This window comes from Telmatherina bonti (assembly GCF_933228915.1).
Source record: "Telmatherina bonti genome assembly, chromosome: 6".
NCBI classification, from domain to species: Eukaryota; Metazoa; Chordata; class Actinopteri; order Atheriniformes; family Telmatherinidae; genus Telmatherina; species Telmatherina bonti.
The window spans coordinates 29,121,878-29,144,674 of record NC_136624.1 but is presented as its reverse complement, the minus strand read 5'-3'; the positions used below and the strand labels follow the sequence as shown (position 1 = coordinate 29,144,674).

The window sequence follows — 22,797 nt, the reverse complement described above, 5'->3', positions numbered from 1 at the left end:
CTCTGTGGCTGATATGTTTTTTTTTTTTGTTGTTGTTGTTGTTTGTTTGTTTTTTTTATTGTCTAGCAAGTGGATCAGAAACAAAGCAAGCAAGGAAAAAAGGAGTTATTAATAAACATAGATCAGGAGAAGTGTCACTCAGAGACTTGGCCATCATAGAATCAATGCAAATGAGAAGTCCACTGTGCCGTGTTGCATTTTGTCACCAACATTACTTCTGGTGTTACTCACTTCACATTATATAGCTCAAAATTACAGAATTACATTTTTTTTTCAATACAACAGCGTAATAATAACCATGTGTGTTTATACTAACTGATTATCATTCATGTAAACATATTTAACCAGGTCATGCAAACAGTAGACCAAAACTTGTTCCACTAGAGGTGCACAGCACAGAGCAGGCGGAGCACCCAGACTGAGATCCCTGAGCCAGAACCAGATACAGACAGCTGGTGGATATTTAGTCACTTTGCAGAAACAGAACAGGGAGGATGAGCATGTTATACTGGTTTCTTTCCAAACAACATTATTTTTCCTCTAAAACAATCCTCCTGACAAGATGGGAGCCGGTGGATATGCAGACTTGTCGGGATCTCAGTTTGAGCCTCTGGTAACAGAACAGCCATAAAACAAACAAACAAACAAACAAACAAAAATCTCCTTTTGATATTCATACATTTCAATGGTTTCCCCACGACGAGGCATGCAGACACTTCAAGTCAGAACCACCCTTCACAATCCCAGTCTGAGCCAGAATATAGAGTCCATAAACCCCCCAAATCACCTGCCACTTTCAAGTATCTTCCTTTCTAAAAAGGTTTTAAACAAAAGGAGCTCTTATTTATATGTTATGCTAAGAAAAGACATAAACATTTAAATCACAATATAAGAAATAAGTTTGCTCAGAGAGAAGTAAATAGCAGATCGGATCAGCAGTAAAGACGCACCGTGACAGTGATTATGTTCAGCTACGTGATCAGTGACTGGGGTCCCATTAGTGGATAAAGTGATGCAGAAGTAGCTTTCAGCACTTATTCCTTTTAAAGAGTTTTTTTCTTTGTGCCCTGTCTGGCCATATTTTTGGAAAAAGCTGCCAGTAATGTAGAGTGTGTGGGTTAAAGTGGAAGTAGACACATAAGAAACATGATTAGAGGTAGATGTGATAGATGATGGAGGAGCAAAAAAAAAAAAAAAAAAGATGAACACTCTTTTAGTCCTAATCTTTGAGCCAAGCTGCAGAAGCTTACATCTCCCCTGAAACAAACATCCTGAATGACTGGTTGTAATGTTCACACTGCAAAATGGTCCCATTCTGCTACGTCTTCACAAAGACCAACTACATGTTTCGCTAGAGGGGTTTATTGAGGTTAGACCCTTTTATAAATAAACAACCATCTGCGTGCTTGAAACAGCCTTGCATTCCCTTTTGGGGTTAAAGCGTGTCTTTTAATCATGATGTAACAAAGACTTACAGTGTATAATGCCCACACTGTAGAAGGGGCCTTCAGGCTGTGGATGTTCTCTGGTGGAGACTGCCTGATTTCTGCTCTGCATTCCTGGCCAGACTGGGTGGATGGGCTCTGGGTGCTCCAGGGACATAACGTCACCATAACAACGGGAGGCTGTGCTCAGATGCGGCTGGTCGGCCTGCAGCAGTAGGTGCAGCTTCTGAGGCTGTCCCGATCTGTGCTCCCTTCATTACTTCCACGCCGACCATCCTCGTAGTGGGACACTGGATGTTAGAGCAGTGAAAGAATTATATAATGTTTCAGATTTTGGTTGTTCCAATATAAGTAGCAGCAGAAGTACAAGGGGCAGGAAGAATAATCTTCCTAATGCCTTCAGTTCTACCAAATTTTTTAAACCTTTTTTATTTAAACCTACAAGAATTACGGTAGGAGTGATGCAGATATTTGCATTTGCCCATTTAATTCCTCCAGGATGCCTCTGGCATATTCCTGTGCTCCAGTGCATGCGGAAAATACTGATAAACAGTGGTTCCCCTGTGACACTGCTTCCCCATTTTCAGCCTTTGTGAGCACATCTCCATCTGAAAGCATCTTGCAGTGAAATGCATGGCAACTGCAGAGAGAAGCCAAAAAGTCTGGAATTTCTTCCAAAAATCACCCATGTTCAAATGTTAGAAAAGCTTTGATATATTGATGTAAAGTGCCATTTGTTCCCAAAGAGGGAGTCCCAACCGTCGGGACCAATAGGATGGTTGTGGGAGATTTTATGTGGGTCGCCAAATTAAATATTTTTTCTTCAGTCCACTGTACTGATCAAGATCTAAATATGCATTTAACCAATCAGCCACACGATGAAGCTTATTAGTTTTTTGCCACACTCATGGTTTCTGATTTTCCAGGAGCTTCAACTCTGAATGTTTTCAGTCCAGTCCCGGGTTTGCCTAAAAAAACTGTATCCTGTACTGTACATTTACTGATGAACTTGGCTGCCACCAAGTCCAATAAAGTTCAGCGTCATAACTACTACAGTTCATTTAGTTCAGGGGTGTCCAGCTCCGGTCCTCGTGGACCACATTCCTGCGGGTTTTCCATGCATTCCTGTTCCAACACACCAGACGCAAATTAATCAGTTATTGAGCAGGATAATACGCTGTTGGATCCATTTAATGTTAGCCAGGTTTGTTGGAACAGGGAGACATGGAAAACCTGCAGGACTTGGACACCCCTGGTTTAGTTTCTAAAGTGTCTGATGACATGAAAAACTAAATAAGTTAACTTCCACCTTTTCCTCCAGTAGCTCCGATCTGTTGTTTCCCATCAACTGCACTTACGCATGTCAACTCATTCGTTTATAACAGGAGCTGCACTGCAGGGTGGAGGGGAGCTTGATAAGACCAGAAGTCACTGGGTGTCAGGTTAAACCAGCCTTTTACCAAAATAAGGGGTCCTGACATTAAACACATTCCCAAGATCATTTAAGGGGGTCAGATTACTGTAAAATAAATATATCCAACATTTATACATGCAGAAAAAGGCATTTTTTAATCAGTGATCAAAATGAATGTGTTATTGCATTGATTGCAATGATTAATCTGTGGAAATAATGTAATCATTTTTAAAAGCATAATCAACAAAGTTATTACATGTGTCACATTAAAATTCAAATTTCCCAGCAAAATAAGCTGATTTTTGGTAAATGGGTGTCACAACTGTAAAGATAATTTACCAAAAATAACTTAATTCTCCCTGTTTATGGAGATACTGTCAAGTTTTCAGCCTCACATTTAGAAGAGAAAGACTGATGGAAGTCTGCAAGGGGGAAATTGTGAACACCAACTTATTTTATCTTTGGGTTCATGGCTTGAAAAGATTTGGAACCACTGTAATATACTAGCTAATGTGGCTAGCCAAGCTTTGGCTCTGATTTCATTGCTTTTACAAGTGCTCCAAGCCTCTGAGGGTGCTCGATTCATGCATGCAGGATTCTGTTGTCTCCATGTTCCAACACACCTGACCAAAATGAGTGAATAGGTTGACAAGAAGCTGTTGGATCCATTTGATTTAAACCAGGTGTGTTGGTGCAGGGAAACAACAAAAACCTGCAGGAAACCGGGCCTGGAGGACTGGAGTTTCACACCCTGTGTTACAGCATTTAATTTATTGGCTGCAATCAGGGTGTGAAGGGATATTTTAAGCAATATAGTAGACAATGCTTCTGGAAAATAATCTCCTACCCTTCCTTTAAGCACTAGACTGTGCTGCATGGAGTCTGCCACACCATGAGGGGACAAAAATGAGTTCTATAATGTTTTTCTCTCATATCCAGTTGCAGTAAACAGAAAAAAATCTCCTTCCTCTGTATAGGGCGATTGTATAGTGTGTGTGGACAACAAGCTGGCATAATGTACATTCACATATAACTATCTATACACATATGAGCTGAAGACAGCTTGTCTCACTATTAATGAGGAGTTCATTTGGTGACCTATAAACATATAAATAGTTGCGCTTAGCTTAGCTAAGAACATACTTTTATATTTCCTTCTTCAAATAGATCTAAGGTCAAAGTCTGTTTCTTCACTTTTTTAATGAATGCTAATATAAAAGTTGGGGACACTGACAGTTCATCACTTTGAACTGAATTTAAGTGCATTGACATTGTGTTCTCGCTACAAGAAGAAGCAAATAGCTTTGTGTTAGGATAAGATCATGGCTCGCCTTCAAATTCATCCACCGGCAAAGTCTAGTGCACATCTCCCTGTTTGGAGCTAACTGGGTGACAAATCATACTTCTTCTGCAAAGGGCACGAATGAAAGGTGCAAAATGAAAAGCAAAAGAGCTGAAATACATTACTGTGAAAAAAGAAATGCAAATTATGCCCATCAGCACAAATGAAATATATATAAAAAGTGCATATGTTACATTTTAAAATAAATCATGCCTCATCATCTGTCAAACACATTGCAGGCAACTTCATTGTCACCAAAGGATTTGCATTCAGTTATCAAATATCATCCTTATATGTCTAATTGTTTGTTTCTTCAATTAGTTTTGAGCTTTTAAGATTCTTTGTAAAAATATAGGCTTTAATTCAGAAACAGTTAATGCAAAATAATTTGTTTAAATCCCTTGAATCAGAGCTGAAAATCTACGCATGAAACCCAGCTTAAGAGATTCTCTTTAAACCCATTGTGCTTGCACACAGAGATAAACAACATTATGGAAACTGTGTCACTGTCCAAATGCTTATAAAACCCACTGAAGCAAACACTTGGCGTAAAAAATGAGAAGTCTCCTAGTCGTCATGACAACTTGGCTTTATGTCCAGTGCAACAGTACAACTTTAAGTATGTAATCAAATACAGCTAACATGAACAAGTTTGCAGCTTTGTCTGTTTGCAATGTGCTAACTTACAGCTCTCCTCCTCCTCGTTCCCTAGATCATCCTCTTCCTCTTCCACCTCCTCCTCTGGGAGCAGATGTCCGTGGCAGGGGCTAGTGGGAGTAATCTGACTGGGTCCTTCGAGACTTGTGCCCAGCTGCAGCCTTCGCATGTGGCGCACCACCGCTGTGGCATTAAATGCTTGCTGCGAGGAGGGGGGGAATAAAAGAAATGCGCCTTTAACTGCAACGCTACACATACATTCATTCATCATGCTCAAACCAGGCAAGTTGAAATATTTCAGGGATTCTTTGTTTTAATCTGAGGTAAAAAAAAACCAAAAAAAAAACAAAACAGGGAACAAAAAAGAAATATTGTTCCCTAAAATTAGTACAAATAACAAATTGAATGTTTTGAAGCAAAACCTTGTGCGAATTGTGAACACACCATTACAATGCCTTTCAATGTCACCAGTTTATATTTAGAAAAAAGGCATATTTGGGATTTTACTCATTTTACTAAATTACAATACACTCATTCTAAGGGTTTAATTTGCAATTAAATAGCAATATAATAATAATAATATGCAGTATACCTGAAGCATTTGCCCTCATAGTAGTTCTGTTCAAAATTAAATCCAGTCATAATAAAACAAAATTTAGTTTAGAAATATAACTTTCGCGTTTTCATAAACAAATGCTAAAAGAACATTCATTCATTCTCCAAACCGCTTAGTCCAATGAAGGGTTTCAGGGGAGCTGGAGCCAATCCCAGCAGTCTTAGGGTGAAAAGCAGGATACATCCATGACAGCTCGCCAGTCCATCACAGGCAACACAAACCATTTACCTATGGGCAATTTAAAGTAACCAATTACCCTAACATGGATGTCTTTGGGCGGTGGGAGGAAGCCAGAGCACCAATACAGGAAGGCTTTTGAAGCGTCCCCTTCAGTCTGAGAGTCAGCAACCTTCTGACTCTCAGGCTACAGTGCTAACTACTATGCCACCATGCAGCCGTGCTAAATGAACACTTTGGCTTCATTTCTCAAGATTTGAGTTACTTTAATTTTGTTTGTTTCTTCATTCCTTCATTTATTTTTTGCAAGGATAAATCTACAAGTACAAGTCATCATTTCCATAACTGCAATGAACTTTGATATGAGTCTGACTCATTAATGGGACGTTGTGTAACTTCGTCTGTTAACTGGCCAAAATCTGTGTCTGCATTTACATGTGTTATTGTTGGTGTGTTATGACGTCCACTAATAATCTTACACATTCTCCAAAGCAAAGTATTTTGGGTTTGTTGACATGTCTAACAAGTAGGCTGGCAGGGAAGCACCATGACAGTCTCCCATCTTGAAACTACAGTCGCCAGTAAGGGAAAAATAGCACCAGCACAGAATCAGAATGTGTTTTCTCTGCAAACCAGTGCAGAGTGACTGGGATGCCAGAAGAGTAGATCAGTAAGGGAACCCTGGCAAGTTAGAAAATCTGTTCAGTTGTCATTTACTAAGATGCAGGACCATGCATATGCAGCGGCACTGCAGGAGCCAAAAATGCAACAAAGGGCAACAAAGGCAGCGTGACCGGAGCATGCAAAACAGAGGATCAACAGCGGACTAGCCTTCCCCAGGTGGAAGTAGCCTGAGAAGGAGAAAAATGTACAAAGGAATGCTGAAGTACTACTCAACAAGTAGTTTGGTAAAGGTTTGGTAAAGATGGGAATAGCTAAGAAACATGAAGCCAAATCCAAGCGATGTTGTCTCAAAAGTGCCATTGCCACAGAGCTGGTACATACGCTGACCGTCATATCAGGTGTCTGACCTTCAGGTTATGAGTTTGATAAGTCTGACAGACATCTACATCTACTTCTGCTATAACGTCTAAATAAAACTGAGTGTCTGAGAGGAAAATGAACACAGCATGAAATTTCCTTTTGCTAACCTTACTTTAGCTTTTTTTAACAAATTGCTCTCTCACCTTCCATTTACTTTTGGCAAAGTTCTTCCTGATCTGTGCACTGACGGATTCATGGATATTCTTGTCCAGAGCCGTGTCACCGCATATCCTGCAGGTTGTAGACGTTAGTAAATCACTTGGGCATGATACAGTATACCTTATCAAGTAATACACTGTTAAATGCATGACAAACTTACAAATGAGCAAACAAATATTACTCTAAAACTTTCAAATGGAATAGTTATCTTTGAGTTTTGCTCTGCTAATTGCCTATAAAAGAAGCAATGTACACGTTTCCTCAGGCTCTTGGGATTTGGCAATTAAATACATTTTTAAAAATGATCATTTGCAGTCCATGGCTGCATTTTTTAATAGTTTTGTGCACAAAAATGTTAAAAAAAAAAATGCAGAAGAAACAATGGTAGTATCTTAATTTTTATCTAATTTTTTAAAACTTTTTTTCTTTATTTTTTTAAATAATCACCCATTAAACTAAGATATATTTATTGTACTTCAATATAAAACACTTAAAACTTCATTCTTATGTGCTGAACATTTTGCAAAATTACTGCTGGCCATATAAAAGAGGATTAAATGATATTTACTGTACATGCTGTGTATAAATTATTGAAGCCTACCATGGATGCTGGAGAGCCTGCTCACATGTGTATCTCTTCAAAGGGTCTTTTTCCATCATGTGACAGATGAAGTCCTTGGCTGCCAACATGATTGAAGTTCATATTAATAAGATAATCACTTGTTATATATGATTGTTGTACGGGTAGGAGGTGTTTTAGCCGTACCTGAATCTGAGATGTCATCCCAGTATGGAGAGTCAAATTCATATTCTGCCTTTAAAATCTGCTCAAATAACTTGGCATCGTTTTCATCGTAAAATGGAGGATATCCACATAGCCTGTTGGAGAAATATCGGATCATGTTTAGTATTGTAAAAGTAATATTTTACCAGTTTTTTTTTTTTTTACTTGCATAAGGTCCAGCTTACAGGATGTAAGAGATAACTCCTATGGACCAACAATCCACTGCTTTACTGTACGGTTTTTGAGCAAGCACTTCAGGAGCTGTGAAAAACACACAACGTATATTTAAAAAGGTGAAAAGATATGAGACACAGCAGCAGTGAGGCTGCATTCTAGTAATCTTGACCTTTTAGTAATTCTATGTGATCCAGCAGGTTAAGTTAAACAGGAAGAGAGCCCTTGTGAAACACTTGCAATTGATTGAGTAGCGGATCAAAGAGCCTCTCATAGCCGAGTGCATAAAGAGGAGATTTCAGCTGAAGCAGCTTTCAGGATAGAGAGAGAGAGAGAAGATGAAGAGATTCTCCATGACCAGAGAAATAGATCCTTACCAACATAACCAGGAGTACCACAGGCTGTGGACATGACACTTCCCGTTCCTTCGATCTTTGACAGTCCAAAGTCGCTGATCATAATCTTGGAGTCTTCTTCCATGCTATAATACAGCAAATTTTCTGGCTGCAAAGACAGGAAGAGGGATCAAAGACAAGGGTTTGAAAATGAAATAACAAAGGTCAAATGCAAGGAAGACTGAACTGTATCATTTCTGTGTTCCCTGAACTGGGATACCTTCAAGTCTCTGTGGACAATCCCCATATCGTGGAGATATTTGACAGCATCCAGGATCTGGTGGATAAGCTGGCTGGCATCTCTCTCTGTGTAGAAACCTTTCTCCACAATCCTGTCGAACAGCTCACCACCAGAAACCCTGCCAAATAAAAACCACAATGAAAATAGTTTCAAACTCCCTCTAGATTTAGGAAATTTCTGCTACATTAGCACAGAGTATTGTGCTAATATTGTCCCACACAATGCTGTATGCACTTGTTTCTCCACACATCGTGATCGTCTGTCTTCTCTCTGCTTCATGTGTGAGGTTGTCTTTCTGGTGAGCATGTGCTTTGGTTCAGTAGTGCTACTCATATGTGGACTGCTGGGACACATATTTACCTGTGAAACTGGAAGAAAATCTTAGTAAGATGCCCGTTCACCATGTAAAAAAGTCATCTTGTTCAGGAAGAAAGTGAGCAAGAGTTCTTTGCAAGTACGCGTTGCCACAACGTTCTGATCTGACGAGAACAACAGTCAGATTATGGTTGTGTTTTGCTCCTAACAAGGCAGACACTTCCACCATTGCTCAGGAGACCAGAACTCCTCTCAAATGCACCAACAGTTAAAGGTTTGGACACACTCACCCATTATTGACGAGTGCTGCAAGTAGAGAGCAGGGTGGGCTACAGGTGATTGGCTAATTTGCATGTTGATACATTTTTAACCCATAAGAACTTAGCGTGACATAAATGATACACAGTTTGTGAGACATTTGGCATAACTTCATGGTACAAACTTTGCTCAAACTCCTGTGGAATACAATGTGACTTTAGTCTTCTGCCCCCAGAAAGCTAAAGATTCAACCACAAAAAATTTGACATGTCACATGGTAATGAATGGTAAATATCCCTGAAAATTGTAGGTACTTTTTTTAATTTACATTTTAATAAAATGACAAATAAACTATATAATATATATAATACAATATAAACTCATATTCAAAGATTTGGACTTATTTGGTCATTTTTTCACAGGTTGGTACTTTGTGGGTTAAATGATAAAAACAAACAAAGTTGTAGAATAAGTTATTAAAAGAAATAAAGGACGATTTACACAAAAACCTCCACGACTTCTAAGTGTCATTCTATTTTGATGCCAAATCAGTGATAGCGGTTTAAACAATCTCTGTCATAATGCAGCAGATTCTCATACACTGCAAAAACTCAGCCTTAAAAACAAGAAAAAAATATACAAAAATGAGGTAAATGTTGCTTAAAATAAGATAAATTATCTGCCAACAGAACAAGAAAACTTGGCTTGTCAAGATTTCACAAAACAAGTAAAAATACTCTTAAAACAAGAAGAATTCTCTGGCACAAAAAGTAAGAATTATCTTGCCTTTAAAAAAAATAAGCATTTGTGTACTCAATTTAAGAATTTTAATCTTACTTAGATTTCAGTTTTTGCAGTGTATTCTAGAGACTTAAAGAAACTTTTGCAGATATGCTTGAAAAGCTGATGCCATTTCATTTTAAGCCAATCGATTGAGCAAATAAAACATTTTGCAGCTATTTCTGTGTGCGAAACATGGACCTATCATATAACAATGACAGAGGGGAACTCACAGTTGCATGACGAGATATAGATGGGATGTGCTCTCAAAGATGTCCTCCAGCGAAACAATGTTGGCGTGCTTGATTCTGAGGAAGACACACGACAGAAATTATCCGTAAGTGAACCACATGGATCTAATGTTTACTGTTCGTTTGTCACCAGATGGCATAGTTGCTGCACAGTTTATATAAGAACGGCGTTGCTCTCTCCACAAAAGTGTGAAGAAAATTAAATAAGACAGAACCAACACTTTTCCCCAAAAGTTACAAAATGATCCAACAGTCAAGATGAAACAGAGCTTTTAGGTATATTATCACATGTAAATGATAGGAACAGATAGTTAGAATCACCCCCCCCCTCGCCCAAAAATGATCCTTGAAAGAAAAGTCAGTTTTTCCTCAGAACAGAAAATGATTTGGACTGAGTCAACAACAGATGGATGAGCATCTCTCTTGGATCTTGAGTCAAGTTGAGAGCATATGAGCCGTCGCTAACACAGCAGCAGCTGAGGGGGGTAAATATGGCTTTTAGCAGAATGAGAGACCCCCCCCCCCCCCCGCCATTTTCCTTTCTCCGTTCCTTATATGATACTTTTAAACTGGTTTTTACTCTCTCTCATTTCCTTCACTGCTACTTTAAATATTTACCTAAAATCCACTATGGTTCTCCCCTTCCATCATACCCTCCCCCCATCCCGTCTCAGCTTCTCCACCCTCTATGTCTCTTTCTCTTTCTTCAGCACACTGCTGCGGGGAACTCCACGCCATCTCCGCCTCTGTGTGCTGTTGCCCTGGCAACACGGACACTAAAAATAGGTCTATCTTCTTTACTCCTGACATTTCCGGTGCACAATCCTACTGTTTCTACTGACACCATGCATTTAGTCATGTCTTTAGTTGATCCTGTTCTGCATCCGCACATGCATCGTCATGAGAAGCCGATGCATCGCAAGCAGCTTCAGTGACTTCACCTGTGCAGGACTGCGATCTCATTCTCGATGTTATTCTCTTTGCCTTCCAATGCTTTCTTGGGGATGCACTTGATGGCCACCAGCCTCTGAGTCCTCTTCTCCTCTGCTAGAACCACCTCCGAGAAAGCACCCCTGAAATATAAATGGACACGAGACGGGGAATGAAAAAACATGTGGGAGTTTCGAGCGAAAAGACTGGAAAGCAAAAGCGGTACCTTGTCCTCTCAAGCCACAGCTCACAATACCTTGAAATTGCTACACTGAAGAAAGCAATAGCTGAATGCAGAGATTATAAATATCTTTTTCCCTACACAGATTTGTTTTTGATTCATCTCCACACAAATTCATTTGGACGTTTGACATTTTCGCAATCTTCCAAAAACTGCTCTTTTAGCAACAACTTCTGATATTGTGATTTATTGCATTTAACCAACTTGTGTTTGCGTGGCAAAGTGTGTGCGTGTGTGTCGGTGAGCGAGTGCCTTTCAGATGAATAATTCAAAGTGGTGACATTACAAAGTGGCTTTTTGAGGTCTGAGAAAAGGCTCAGAAGGAGAAGTAACAGAACCTGGAATAGCACTTGCTTTAGAAAAGAAACTATTTTTAAGCCCTTCAATAATAGATAGAGTAAATGTAGTGTGGCTGTATCTGAGGAAGACTAGACTGCATTATGGATCATGGTCTGGTAATGATGAGAGGGAGAATGGTGTGTATTTACACAGTCTACCCACAGGAGCGTGGGAGGGAGCTCAGGAGGAGGCCAGAGTCCATGAACATTGTAAGTAACCACAGGGATCTTTTCCATGTGCGAGGAACAGCACTGACACTCCAAACATAATCAATGATAAACACTGAAATTAAGCTAAATTTAATCCAGAATTTGCGCATGCGATGAATTCCTCAATTGTTTAATCATACTTTACAGTGTTAGCACCTGAAGCAATCCTGGGAAAAGATGGAAATGACCTCTGCAATAGTTAATGAGCTGAAGACTTATGCAGTTTGGTTGTTATAGTGCGTCGCTTCCTAAAATGCATTTCCCCAAAGTTATCTTCACAAAAGAAATACTTCATCTCTGAGATGTTTTTGTACTATTACCGTGTTGCACCCAGCAAAGCAATGCAGCACAAGCCTGTAGACAGCAGTCAAAACTTTCTCTTCAAGCTTCACCGTGAAGCTGACAAGTGAAGAGTCAATTCTTACACGTCTCAAGTTTCATTTCAAAAATGTCTGAAAATATCCTCTGAACAAATTACATGAATGTCCAGCTCTCATCGACCCATAAAAGCATTGTAATGTATTTAGCTTTGCAGCATTTATAGCCTGGGTTTCATCAGAAAGTCAAAAACTAAGTTAAAAGTCAGCTTAACTTTCGATTGGATGCTTAAACCAAGAGAACAAAGACAGATGGAGTCTTGAGAGTCAAGAATATGAGACATTTTGTTCACAAAAATGTACTTTTTTTTTTCAACAGATGAAATGTAATGTATTTATTACATCCAGGAGCTTTTCACATGCTCTGGTTATTTTCTGTCATTTTGTTTTGTTTTATGTGATGCACACATCAGTTAATGATCTGCTTTGAGCAAAGTCAATAAAAAAAAAAAGAAAAAAAATGTTAATAAGTTATTTTAGACCCTAGTGATTTATGAATATACCCCCCCCCCCCCCCCCCCCCCCCCCCCCCCACCACCACCACCACCAAAAAAAATTGGTTACATTTAAATACATGAGCATCAGCAGGTGTAGATGCAACAATGCAATGGCGAAATTCCACAGCAAATATTGCCTTTAATGTTCAAACTACGCTTTCTCGGGTACATTCTGAAAATGTTATTTTCTTTTAATAAACTTGTTCAAGTAACACTAATTTGTGTCCATACAGCAAGCTGTGGTGGAAAATACAATACAGCAGACTGTCCGTATCACTAGAAAGCAGTGTATAAATTTAAAACATTGTTCATGCATCAGGTTAGTGAAAAAGAAAGCTACTATACTATCAATGTCGACTATCACAGTTATTATGGTCACCATTTAACATGTATGAATAGATAAGCTCCTCTGTAGATTAATATAATTTAAATTGGCAATCAATGAAAAGCTTGAAATGTTATTAGCGACAAAGAGAACTCATCCACCAATCAAAATGCACCATTACTCTAAATTTGAATTTGTTCCAAATGTTTGATATATTCTTGTTTTGTTAAAAACTAGTATAGTTATCTGGTTAGATTGTATATGACGGAAAAAACCTAATATCAGCTTCCTGCTTTGTTTATGATGCGAAGCAGCTTGTTCTTGCATGGAAAACTGTATAAACAAAATCACTCAAATATTACTTATTTTTAACAGCACGTTAGGCATAATTTTGTGTTTTCGTGTTGTTTTTGTGTACTCTACTTATTGATGAGCAGCTAAACACATTTTCTCTCTCTTTTCTTTGCTGCACTGATAAAGATCTATGTACTTTTGTGAAAAAGCTGCATTCAGATACAGTAACACAAGACAGCCATTAGACTGCAGAAACGTAACATTTCTCAATATACAACAGACAGAAAATCTAGATAATATTAAAAAGGAAGCTCAAACAGTTGTGATTCTTTTCTATTATCATCTCCCACTAGTGTCACCTTTCTTTCCTGTCTCCTTGATTTTTCAATCCAAATGTTTCCCATAATTCACTCATGTAGACTTATGAGGAGACCACAGCACAACAACCCTCACACACCCTCAACTAGAAAATATTTTTAATACTCAAATATTAAGAGAAATGTAAATTAACAATGTCATGGAAGGAAATGGACTGATGGCTGAAAAGATGTGTAGAATGAAAACACGCCTGCATCATTTCCCTAACAATGAGTGGCAGAGTGACTGTGGGTAGATGGGAGAGCTAGGAAAGGATGTTCATGGATGTATAGACACACACACACACACACACATTTTTCCTCTGTTGCCATGAGACACACTGTAATTAACCATCCAGTTGCTTATTTCTCCGTGGAGACATAGTAGGGGTGGGCTCTCGATGGGTTTGGGAGTGAGGCGCGGAGGAGGAGATAAAGCTACTGTAGCTGTTACACTGAACTAATGAGATTTTGCGAGGAACTAATGTGCACATCGAGCAGTAATACTGGACAGTCGTGAAATATGGATAAATGAGAGGTGCATGATGCTGTCAAGTCTCGTGGATTTAAACAGAGTGTCTCTTTTCAGCCTGCAACCAACCACAGAAATCAATTTAACGCCAATAAACCATTCTGGCGCGTACTCAAACTCGCTGCTAAAAATTAAGCAAAGTTTTACATGAGTCATTGATCTCAAGACTCATAGCTGATGCATCTGTCAGCTCAGCTGTTTTTGTGCACATGAATAATCCAACGTCTGATGTCCATAGATAGATAGATGGATAGATGGATAGATGGATAGATGGATAGATAGATAGATAGATAGATAGATAGATAGATAGATAGATAGATAGATAGATAGATAGAGAGCAGATTGGTGATGTCTGCCTCAAGCCATCAGCACCACATGAACACATGCAGCGCAGCATGAGTCTCTGTCTCGGTCTCACACACTTACACATGCGCGCACACACATACAAGTTGGTAAAAACACAGTAATCCCAGCTGCCTATATGGGCAAATATTGATTCTCACATTTTCAGATCGCCATGAAACACTAATAGTGTTCATAGTATGAGCAGTGTGCCTTGGATGGTTTTACCTCTTAAAGCCTGAACTTGACTATTTATGATTCGGTGAGCTTTTAAACATGACAGGTTAGTAAATAACATTAAAATAGTGAAGACATGCGTTACAGGTGAAGATATTTGTGTAAACTCTTTTATATGCGGGCTCTATTCTCTTAGGACTGGTAATAAGACAGTGACAGTCGTAGTTCGAGAAAAGCCACGAAAGATTTCCACCAAACTGTGGCCATCTTGGTCTTACTGGAGCAGAAGTGACCAAACTGACTGTATAAAAAATTATCCTTAGGAGTCAATAACTATAAAATAGTGATGTAATATCAGAAAGACCACCAGACGACACAGATGGATTCATCTAACTAATGATGCCAGAATGACAAGAAGAAGAAGAAAAAGCTAAAGAATATGTACTCATGGCTTTCTTTATAAGCAGAATGGTACACAGACTTGTACTCACAGTTACCTACTCTCTCTCTCACACACACACACATACCCTCATAGTCACAACAGGGGGGCAATGCAGCATTCACTGTCTTGCCCCAGGACACTTCGGCATGAAGTCAGGGAATCAATCCATCTACTTTCAGGTTGAAAGACAACTGCTCATCTTTATGAGCTACAGCCAACCCTACAGAAATGCCGTTAATATATGAGTTAACTTGTCATTAGTGCTGAATAATGGGAAAAAAAAAAAACATATTTATTTAGTACTATATCATGACAGATGTTGGGAATCCACTGGATCCCCAGATGTTTTGAAACCAGCATCAGTAGTGGTGTTGCATTATAAAACACTTTTTCACAGACTCCACATCTAACAGCAGATAATACACTTTTGATGCAGTTTATGGTGAAAGTATTCTTACCACCTACGAGGTTGGGTTTTATTTAACACATGCATTAATTAACTTAATACCATGTGTTTATCAGACTTAGGGAAAAAAACAACACTTATAATCAGTTTCTAGGGCCCTCACTTAAAGACACAAGTGTTTTACTGCAAAACAAATATTTTTTTTTAGAATATTTTGGTCTCACAGAGGTGCTCTATCATTCAGGAAGAGTAAGTCCCTTTGGACATGTTGCAATAAAACTACATGCATACATCAGCCTATCGATCTCACCTACTACAAACACACCCCTTGAGCCCATCATGCTTTCAAGTTCCACCCAAAAAAGCTTTCCCTTTTTAGCCTAATCCATTCTGAGTGTGCACTTGAGGACATGTGGATTTAAGTCAGAGAAAGAGAGAGGTGGAGATGTGTGGACATACAGGATAATGCCATTCAGCCAATCTCCTGATCCACTAACAATTGCACGAGTAGGTCAAACCTCTTAACTCCAACAATGTTCTTCACAGATGAGTGAGTGCTTTCCAGCAGTGCTCAGTTCTGCGCAGTCACAAAGTTTATGCTTCCACTAATTATCCACCTGAAATGTTCAAGTGGTTCTTAAAATGAATCTGTCCCACATTTTAAAGCTATTTACTCTTAAAAAGATTACAAATTAGAACTATCCTCTCTTTTTGAGTACACATTTTTCCATCATAATCTATGCCAAATACCATCCTTTGGTTAACATAACATGCTGAAGTCAGCAAACAGCATCAACATGCAAACATACACTCGTTGTGTTATACCTCTACAGCACACTGCATTATTCAAGCGGTTTGTTTCAAAGCAGAGCGATCATCAGCAAAACACCCAAATACTCTTCGGAGGAAGTTTGCACTTTGTTTCACTGATGTTTTGTGGTCTAAAATGAATGATTCCTGTAATTACTTTCTATTAGGAGTCTCTGTCAGATAAGCTGCCAGTCTACAGGGAGTTCACACTCCAATTCATAACTTAGACCATCTTCCTTTCATTTCATTTACGGTATAAATGCATTAGATTAAGCTATGTCATTAACACTTTATGCAAACCATAAAAGAAACAAGCACCCATGTTGCTGACGTCAGTGACAGACTGACACATTACAGAAGCACTTGTGGTAATTAGACTGCACAACATTGCAGCTGCAGTGAAGAGTGAGCAGCCTCTATGTCTGCTTCAGTCTTTAACAACAAAAACCTCAAGCTTTAATTATGACCTTCTTTCTGACAAAGTTAGGATGTTATCTGAAATGCAAATGAAAACAAAAGGCAATGATTTGCAAGACTGCTGAAATACCATTATTAGCTGAAAGCATTAAAGATGGTGTTTCAGGTGTCTTCATGTTGGCTCATGATAAAACTAATGCTTCTTTATTTATTTTTTTAACCTGTTCTGTCCAGCACCACAGCATACAGTACAGCAATCTGTGTGCCATATTTTTGCCAGACTTTTTTTTTTGCCAGAATATTTTTATTATTAATTTTATTGAAATCATCATCGGACTTGATATGGCAGCGCTGGAACTGACAGGGGAAAAGCAAAAGAGGAAAGAAAGAAAAGAAAATGAGAGGAAAGAGGAAAAAAGGAAAGAGAAAAGAAAAAGAAAGAGGGTAAAAGAGCGTGTCTAAGCAGCTAAAACCACAGTATTTGCCAAAAAAAAAAAAAAAAAAAAAAACTACTACAGTGTCGCAGTACAACAAGATACAAAAAGTTGAGGATAAAAAAAAATTGTAAAAAAAAATCGCACATACACAACCATTATTGGACATACCTGCAGAGAGACTTAACAGATAACTATCTGCAACATTTAGTAGGAAGTAGGTGGACAGATGAACACTTTTGTGGGCATGCACATGTGAATGTGCAACCTGTTGTCATGCCATCAAGGATCCACAGAGTGCTAGTAAGGGGAGTGCGACCACTGACGCTTCTGATGAAGCTCAGCTTCCTTAAGTTAGGAAAGGGGGGTGTTTATCTTTGGAAACATGGCCTTTTCTTTTAGCTGGACTTTGTAAGTGTTGCTTTAGTTTAATAATAATAAAAAAAAAAAAAACACTTTCCCCAGTTTTTATTGATCTACTTGTCCACATCAGCCTATTTTGAATGAGCTAGAGGCGCTGCGCTTTTATTCACTTTGTAAAGTTTGATGAGTCACATTCAGCGACAAATAACTCAACATGCATGGTTTATAACTATAAAAGGAAACTAGAACACCTGAAGAATACCCATGCAGGAGAACACACACACACACACACACACACACACACACACACACACACACACACACACACACACAGAAAGGTCTCCACTAGACTTTGAACCAGGAACCTCCATGCTGTGAAGCAGCAATTAAACAGCTAATTAGCACATCCCATTACTGCCTTTAGAATATGTTGCTGGTATCAAAAGCAAAATGAATGAATGAATGAATGAATGAATGAATTCTTAGTTGGACTGCATGATGATGTAGTGGTCAGCATGGTCACCTCACAATCTAAAAACATGCATCCATCCATCTATTATCTTCACTGCTTTTTCCAATTTAAGGTCACGGGGAAACTGGAGCTCATCCCAGCAGCCACTAGGGAAGAGGCAGGGTACACCCTGGACAGGTCTCCAGTCCATTACAGGGCCAAAATCATGTTAACTTAATAGGTGATTTAACTGAAACACTCCCCGGAAGGGTGTGTGAGTGTGAGTGGTTGTTTGTCCCTGCCCTGGCGCTGGGATGGACTGGTGACCTCTGTGGGGTGCACCTTGTCTCTCGCCTGAAATCAGCTCAGATAGGCTCCAGCCATACACTGCAACCCTGCATTACACTGAGCAGGTAAAGCCAATGGATGGATGGATGGATGGATGGATGGATCATCCTGATATGTTTTCTTTTTACTGGAAATAATATTATAAAAGACACACTGGGTTATTTATTTATTTGTTCATTTATTTATGTATTTGTTTATTTTTGCAGAAACCTTGCAGAAGCTTTGTAAGATATGCCACCCTACATATATGATTTCACCTTTAAACACTCATTCTTGGCTGTCAGGTGTAAGGTTTGTTTTTTTACTGACTGAAGAAGATAAACAAAAACTTGTAAACTTGTTACAATCTCAGCTACCTAAATTTATAGAGAGGAAACAGTTAATGTGAATAACAAACAACACTATTTCTCACATATTCTTTGCTCACAGTTAAACCACAGAAAGTTTCATTTGTTTTTATAAATTCAATCTAAGCTACCTAAATTGATAAAAAGGAAATAGTTAATGAGAATAACAAACAAAACAAAAAAAAAAACTAAAAAAAAAACTGCCCTTAAAGCAAGACAGACATAATAACTGTAGAGTGAGAGGATTTTTTTTCCATCTGCTAACCCGACTATGAGGACAGTTCGTCCCAAAGAGGATTCCACACAGAGGTAGAGCTGTGAGGATTAGCCAGATCTGAAAATAATATTTCAACATAAATCAATTAACTTCACACACTGAACTCCTGGATAAAGCTTCTCTATAATCTTTTCTCTGAGCATAAGGAGCTTTCTGTCAACACATTAATTCTGCCCTCTGCCAGGTCCAGCAACAGTGACAGCAGGGAGAGAGTATTATTGCTGCTTTCTCCTCTCTTTTTCTCTGAATTAAGGGAACAGGGCATCCTGGCAATCCCTTAGTCCTTGTTATATAACCTGTAGTGTCATGTTTTAAACTGCAGTAACTGTTTTAAAGTTCCTCTAAAGTCTTAGCACAAATTATTAGCATTCTGCAATCATGAATTCTCAGATTTGCAGCTTTCAGCAGTCTGCCTGCATTGCACTAAGCATGCTCAGCTCTGAGACACAGACACCTGGACCCTGATCGGCATCTGAAATAACAGTCTCATCTGCCCAGTGCCGCTTCACTTCTCTGGAAGTTGACCAGAGTTTTGCAGTCATTAATATCTGATTCTGTGCCGCCTCTCTGGGGGAAGCAGGTGTGATTCCAAGTGGAGGGAAAACAGTCTCGCCACATATGGCGCGCTCATGTCATCACAGGTGGACATGTGCAGGGGTCACTTGTACTCAGTTTGGGAGTGGAGAATCGCCCCGTGACCATCTGTGCTAAGTCCTATCCCCCTGGAGAGTGCAGTCAGAGATCTGCTTGACTTTACCCAGCGGAGTGAAGATTAATTTAACAGTTAATTACAAATTAAGACTTTTTAAATCACAAGTTAAAATGTATTTTAGATTCCAGACGATGCAGCAATAAGAAAATAAAAACTGACGGTCAGGAAATGAAGTAAAGCTTTTAGATGTAGCTGCAGCAGTTGGAGCAACGGCATCTGTAGTTGTCTTAACTTGATAACCCAGTTTTAAAATCTATCTGTAACATCACCTGAACCATTCATCACACAATCTAAGTCCTGCTGTGTGCCACAGAAACATGAGGTCATGTATGAAACGCAAATCAGGCCAAATAAAAAAAAAATCTGAGATAGCTTTGTAATGTGGATATTTTGTATTGTGTAAAATTTGACTCATGTTTAGAACCAGTGATGGATTAGTTGCTTTAACTTTCCCAGTAAGTGCCAGACTGCACAAGACCAGGACCTGGGTGAAGTGGAATCAGTCCTAGCTGCACGTGTGGCTTTTCTGCAACATATAACTTGAAGCGCACGTAACTGCATGTTAGGAGGCAAAAAATCCAGGATAAAAAAAAAACTTTGGACTACTTCAATCAGCTTCATAAAGGACACCTGATACGGTGTGTGTGGTGAAAGCGATGTGTGTTTATTTGGAAAATAGTGGAGTTAGCACTTGGGGGAGGCCCAAAACAAGTCAATATCATCACAGAACAGGCTCAAATTTTGCAGCCCTGAAAGTGCTGACTTCCTCTCGGTCCGTTCAGCTCTGAGCGTGTTGTATAGAAACTTGTTTTGATATCTCTAGATCCATACTCTGTAGTATGACAGATAGTTTGGGGTTACACAACTTCTTTAACCCTTTGATGCATCATGTCCACTACAGTGGACACCTATTTAAAAGCTGTTTTCTGGTCTGGTTGAGTGAAGTTGGTATATTTGCAGTTTTGCCACTTTAGTGAACATCGCCACCCAACACACTGCCACTTACTGAAAAATAAACAAACCGTATAAAATTTCACATATACATGAGTACATAGTGACCAAGTTTACTTCAATTATACCATTGCAAGAAATTTGTTAATTTTTAGGAATTTTTCTGTTATATAGATATGACAATATAATATTTTATAAATATTTCTAACAATATATTTCTAGAATATTTCTAGAATAAATAAAAAACAATGAACTGAATAAAACGTCAAATAATATTAAAGACAAAAAGTGACTCTGAACATGTCTGTAAAATTGTATGGGAAAAAATGTGGCATTATTTTTTAATAATTCATGCATCAAAGGGTTAATTCATTCACTTACTGCTAAGACTTAGCCAGAGTCATAAAGATCTTAATTTAAAAAAAAACATTAGTCCTAGCTTTCCTTGGATGCCACATATGTTTCTTTTCCCATTTCTTTTTTTTTTTTTTCTTGTCTGGTGGATGAACACACATAAAGTGAAATCTGTCCAGTCTGTTGGTCAAATACATCAAGTGACACACTTAAACAATGACAATCAAAAGGTCCCAGAAGATCTGGAAGGCACAAGTGCATCTGAACAGATGGTCCTTCATCTTTAACCTGACAGCAGCATGCAACTTACGTTCCCAACACTTCTTTGAAGTCATAATGTTCCTTGATGTCTGATGTCTTCTTTTTCCATCCATTTCCATCCTCTCCAAGAGGCATCCTACAATGCTGATAGGATTCGCCACACTACAACTATGGGACAAAAAAAAAGAATAGTCTCAGAATGAATGCAATTAAGAATTGAAAATCTTTACTTAAGATTATGATTGTGATCAATTTAAATGATTATTATTCTGCTGACCTGAACAATAACTTTCATAAATGTTCAGTATAAAAAAAGGATTTATAATAGGTCTTTAATCCTTTGTTGAGTGAATAACCACGTCTGATCAATGCATAGGACATGCAAAACACGTCCTTATGCTACTAAATGAAGTCATAAACACAGAGTCCTCCCCACCAATCATCAAAGATCAGCCAACACCCCAGATACTTCACTGAGACTTACTTTCAACATGAAAAATTGGGAAGAATGTTTTAGTACTGACCACTTACTACTGTATGACAACTATTAATAGAGGAACAACTTTTTAAAGTTTTTCAATATTCTCCATTATCACAATAACACTATCTTCTGCTGAAATTTTTAATTTAAAATTATTTCAGTGAATGCCCAGTATAGGGTTAACCACCTTCTGATGCTGTTTGTAAAACAGACATCATTCTAACAGAGAGGGGCTATAGCTTTAGATTTGTTTTTATATGACATTAAAGTTACACTATACTATAGTGCACTACTGAGATGTTTGATTATGACTTCATTGGAAAGTATTTGTAATGCAAAATTTTGCCTAACAGGTTGAAACAGTTGCTTCTCCTAAGTCTGGTTATGTTGAAGATTTGTTAGGATTTTGTGTGATATAAACACATTTAAATAAACATCATGTAGCTTTAAATCTTCAATATAAAAAAGAAATTATAGTTGCACCACAATTAAGGAGAAATGACCAAAATGTCAGATAACACTGAATCTGTAAGGTTGCATCCAACATATTTATAATTTGCTCTTGTATTATTCATAGTTTAATCAAATAGGATACATTGGAGAGAAAAAAAGCTAAATAATGAGATGTTTGGAATAAATAAAGCAAGATCAGAAATATTATGCAAGAAAACAAAAGGAAGAAGGAAAACTGTGATTTTCAAGGCATCAAACTCTCAGAACACAATTTGCTGACAGTCAGCTTCCAACAATAAATAGCAACTCGTAGCTTTACGGTGTGTCCAACAGAGCAGCAGACAGTAAAGGGACAAGAGCATGCATGGTCAGAAGAGCCAGATACCTGCTGGGGAAACTGTTCTATATTTAACATCTGAAGCTTCATACAATAAGGCTTTCTGAAAAAATAAATAAATAAATAAACTAACTAACAAAACACACAAATTCAAGCACTCTAGTCAAGTGGAAACTGAATCCCACTGAGTAACGTTGGACAACCTGCTCTGCCTCACAGCTGCAGGGCGTGAATGACAAGAAAGAAGGGGGATTGCATGGAAATGAAAAGGTTTTGGCAATA

At 38.4% G+C, this 22,797-nt stretch overlaps 1 protein-coding gene across 1 annotated transcript; it reads right to left on the bottom strand.

Annotated features, from left to right (window-relative positions):
• Positions 1 to 1,631: 1,631 nt before the first annotated feature.
• camk1a (calcium/calmodulin-dependent protein kinase Ia) lies at positions 1,632 to 21,379 on the bottom strand (the record flags this gene model as incomplete). Its single annotated transcript, XM_079242619.1, has 11 exons — positions 1,632 to 1,735; positions 4,889 to 5,060; positions 6,839 to 6,926; positions 7,456 to 7,534; positions 7,621 to 7,733; positions 7,824 to 7,899; positions 8,190 to 8,316; positions 8,428 to 8,566; positions 10,035 to 10,109; positions 10,994 to 11,125; positions 21,294 to 21,379. 11 exons carry the CDS (start codon positions 21,377 to 21,379, stop codon positions 1,632 to 1,634), a joined length of 1,191 nt encoding a protein of 396 aa, XP_079098745.1.
• Positions 21,380 to 22,797: the final 1,418 nt, after the last annotated feature.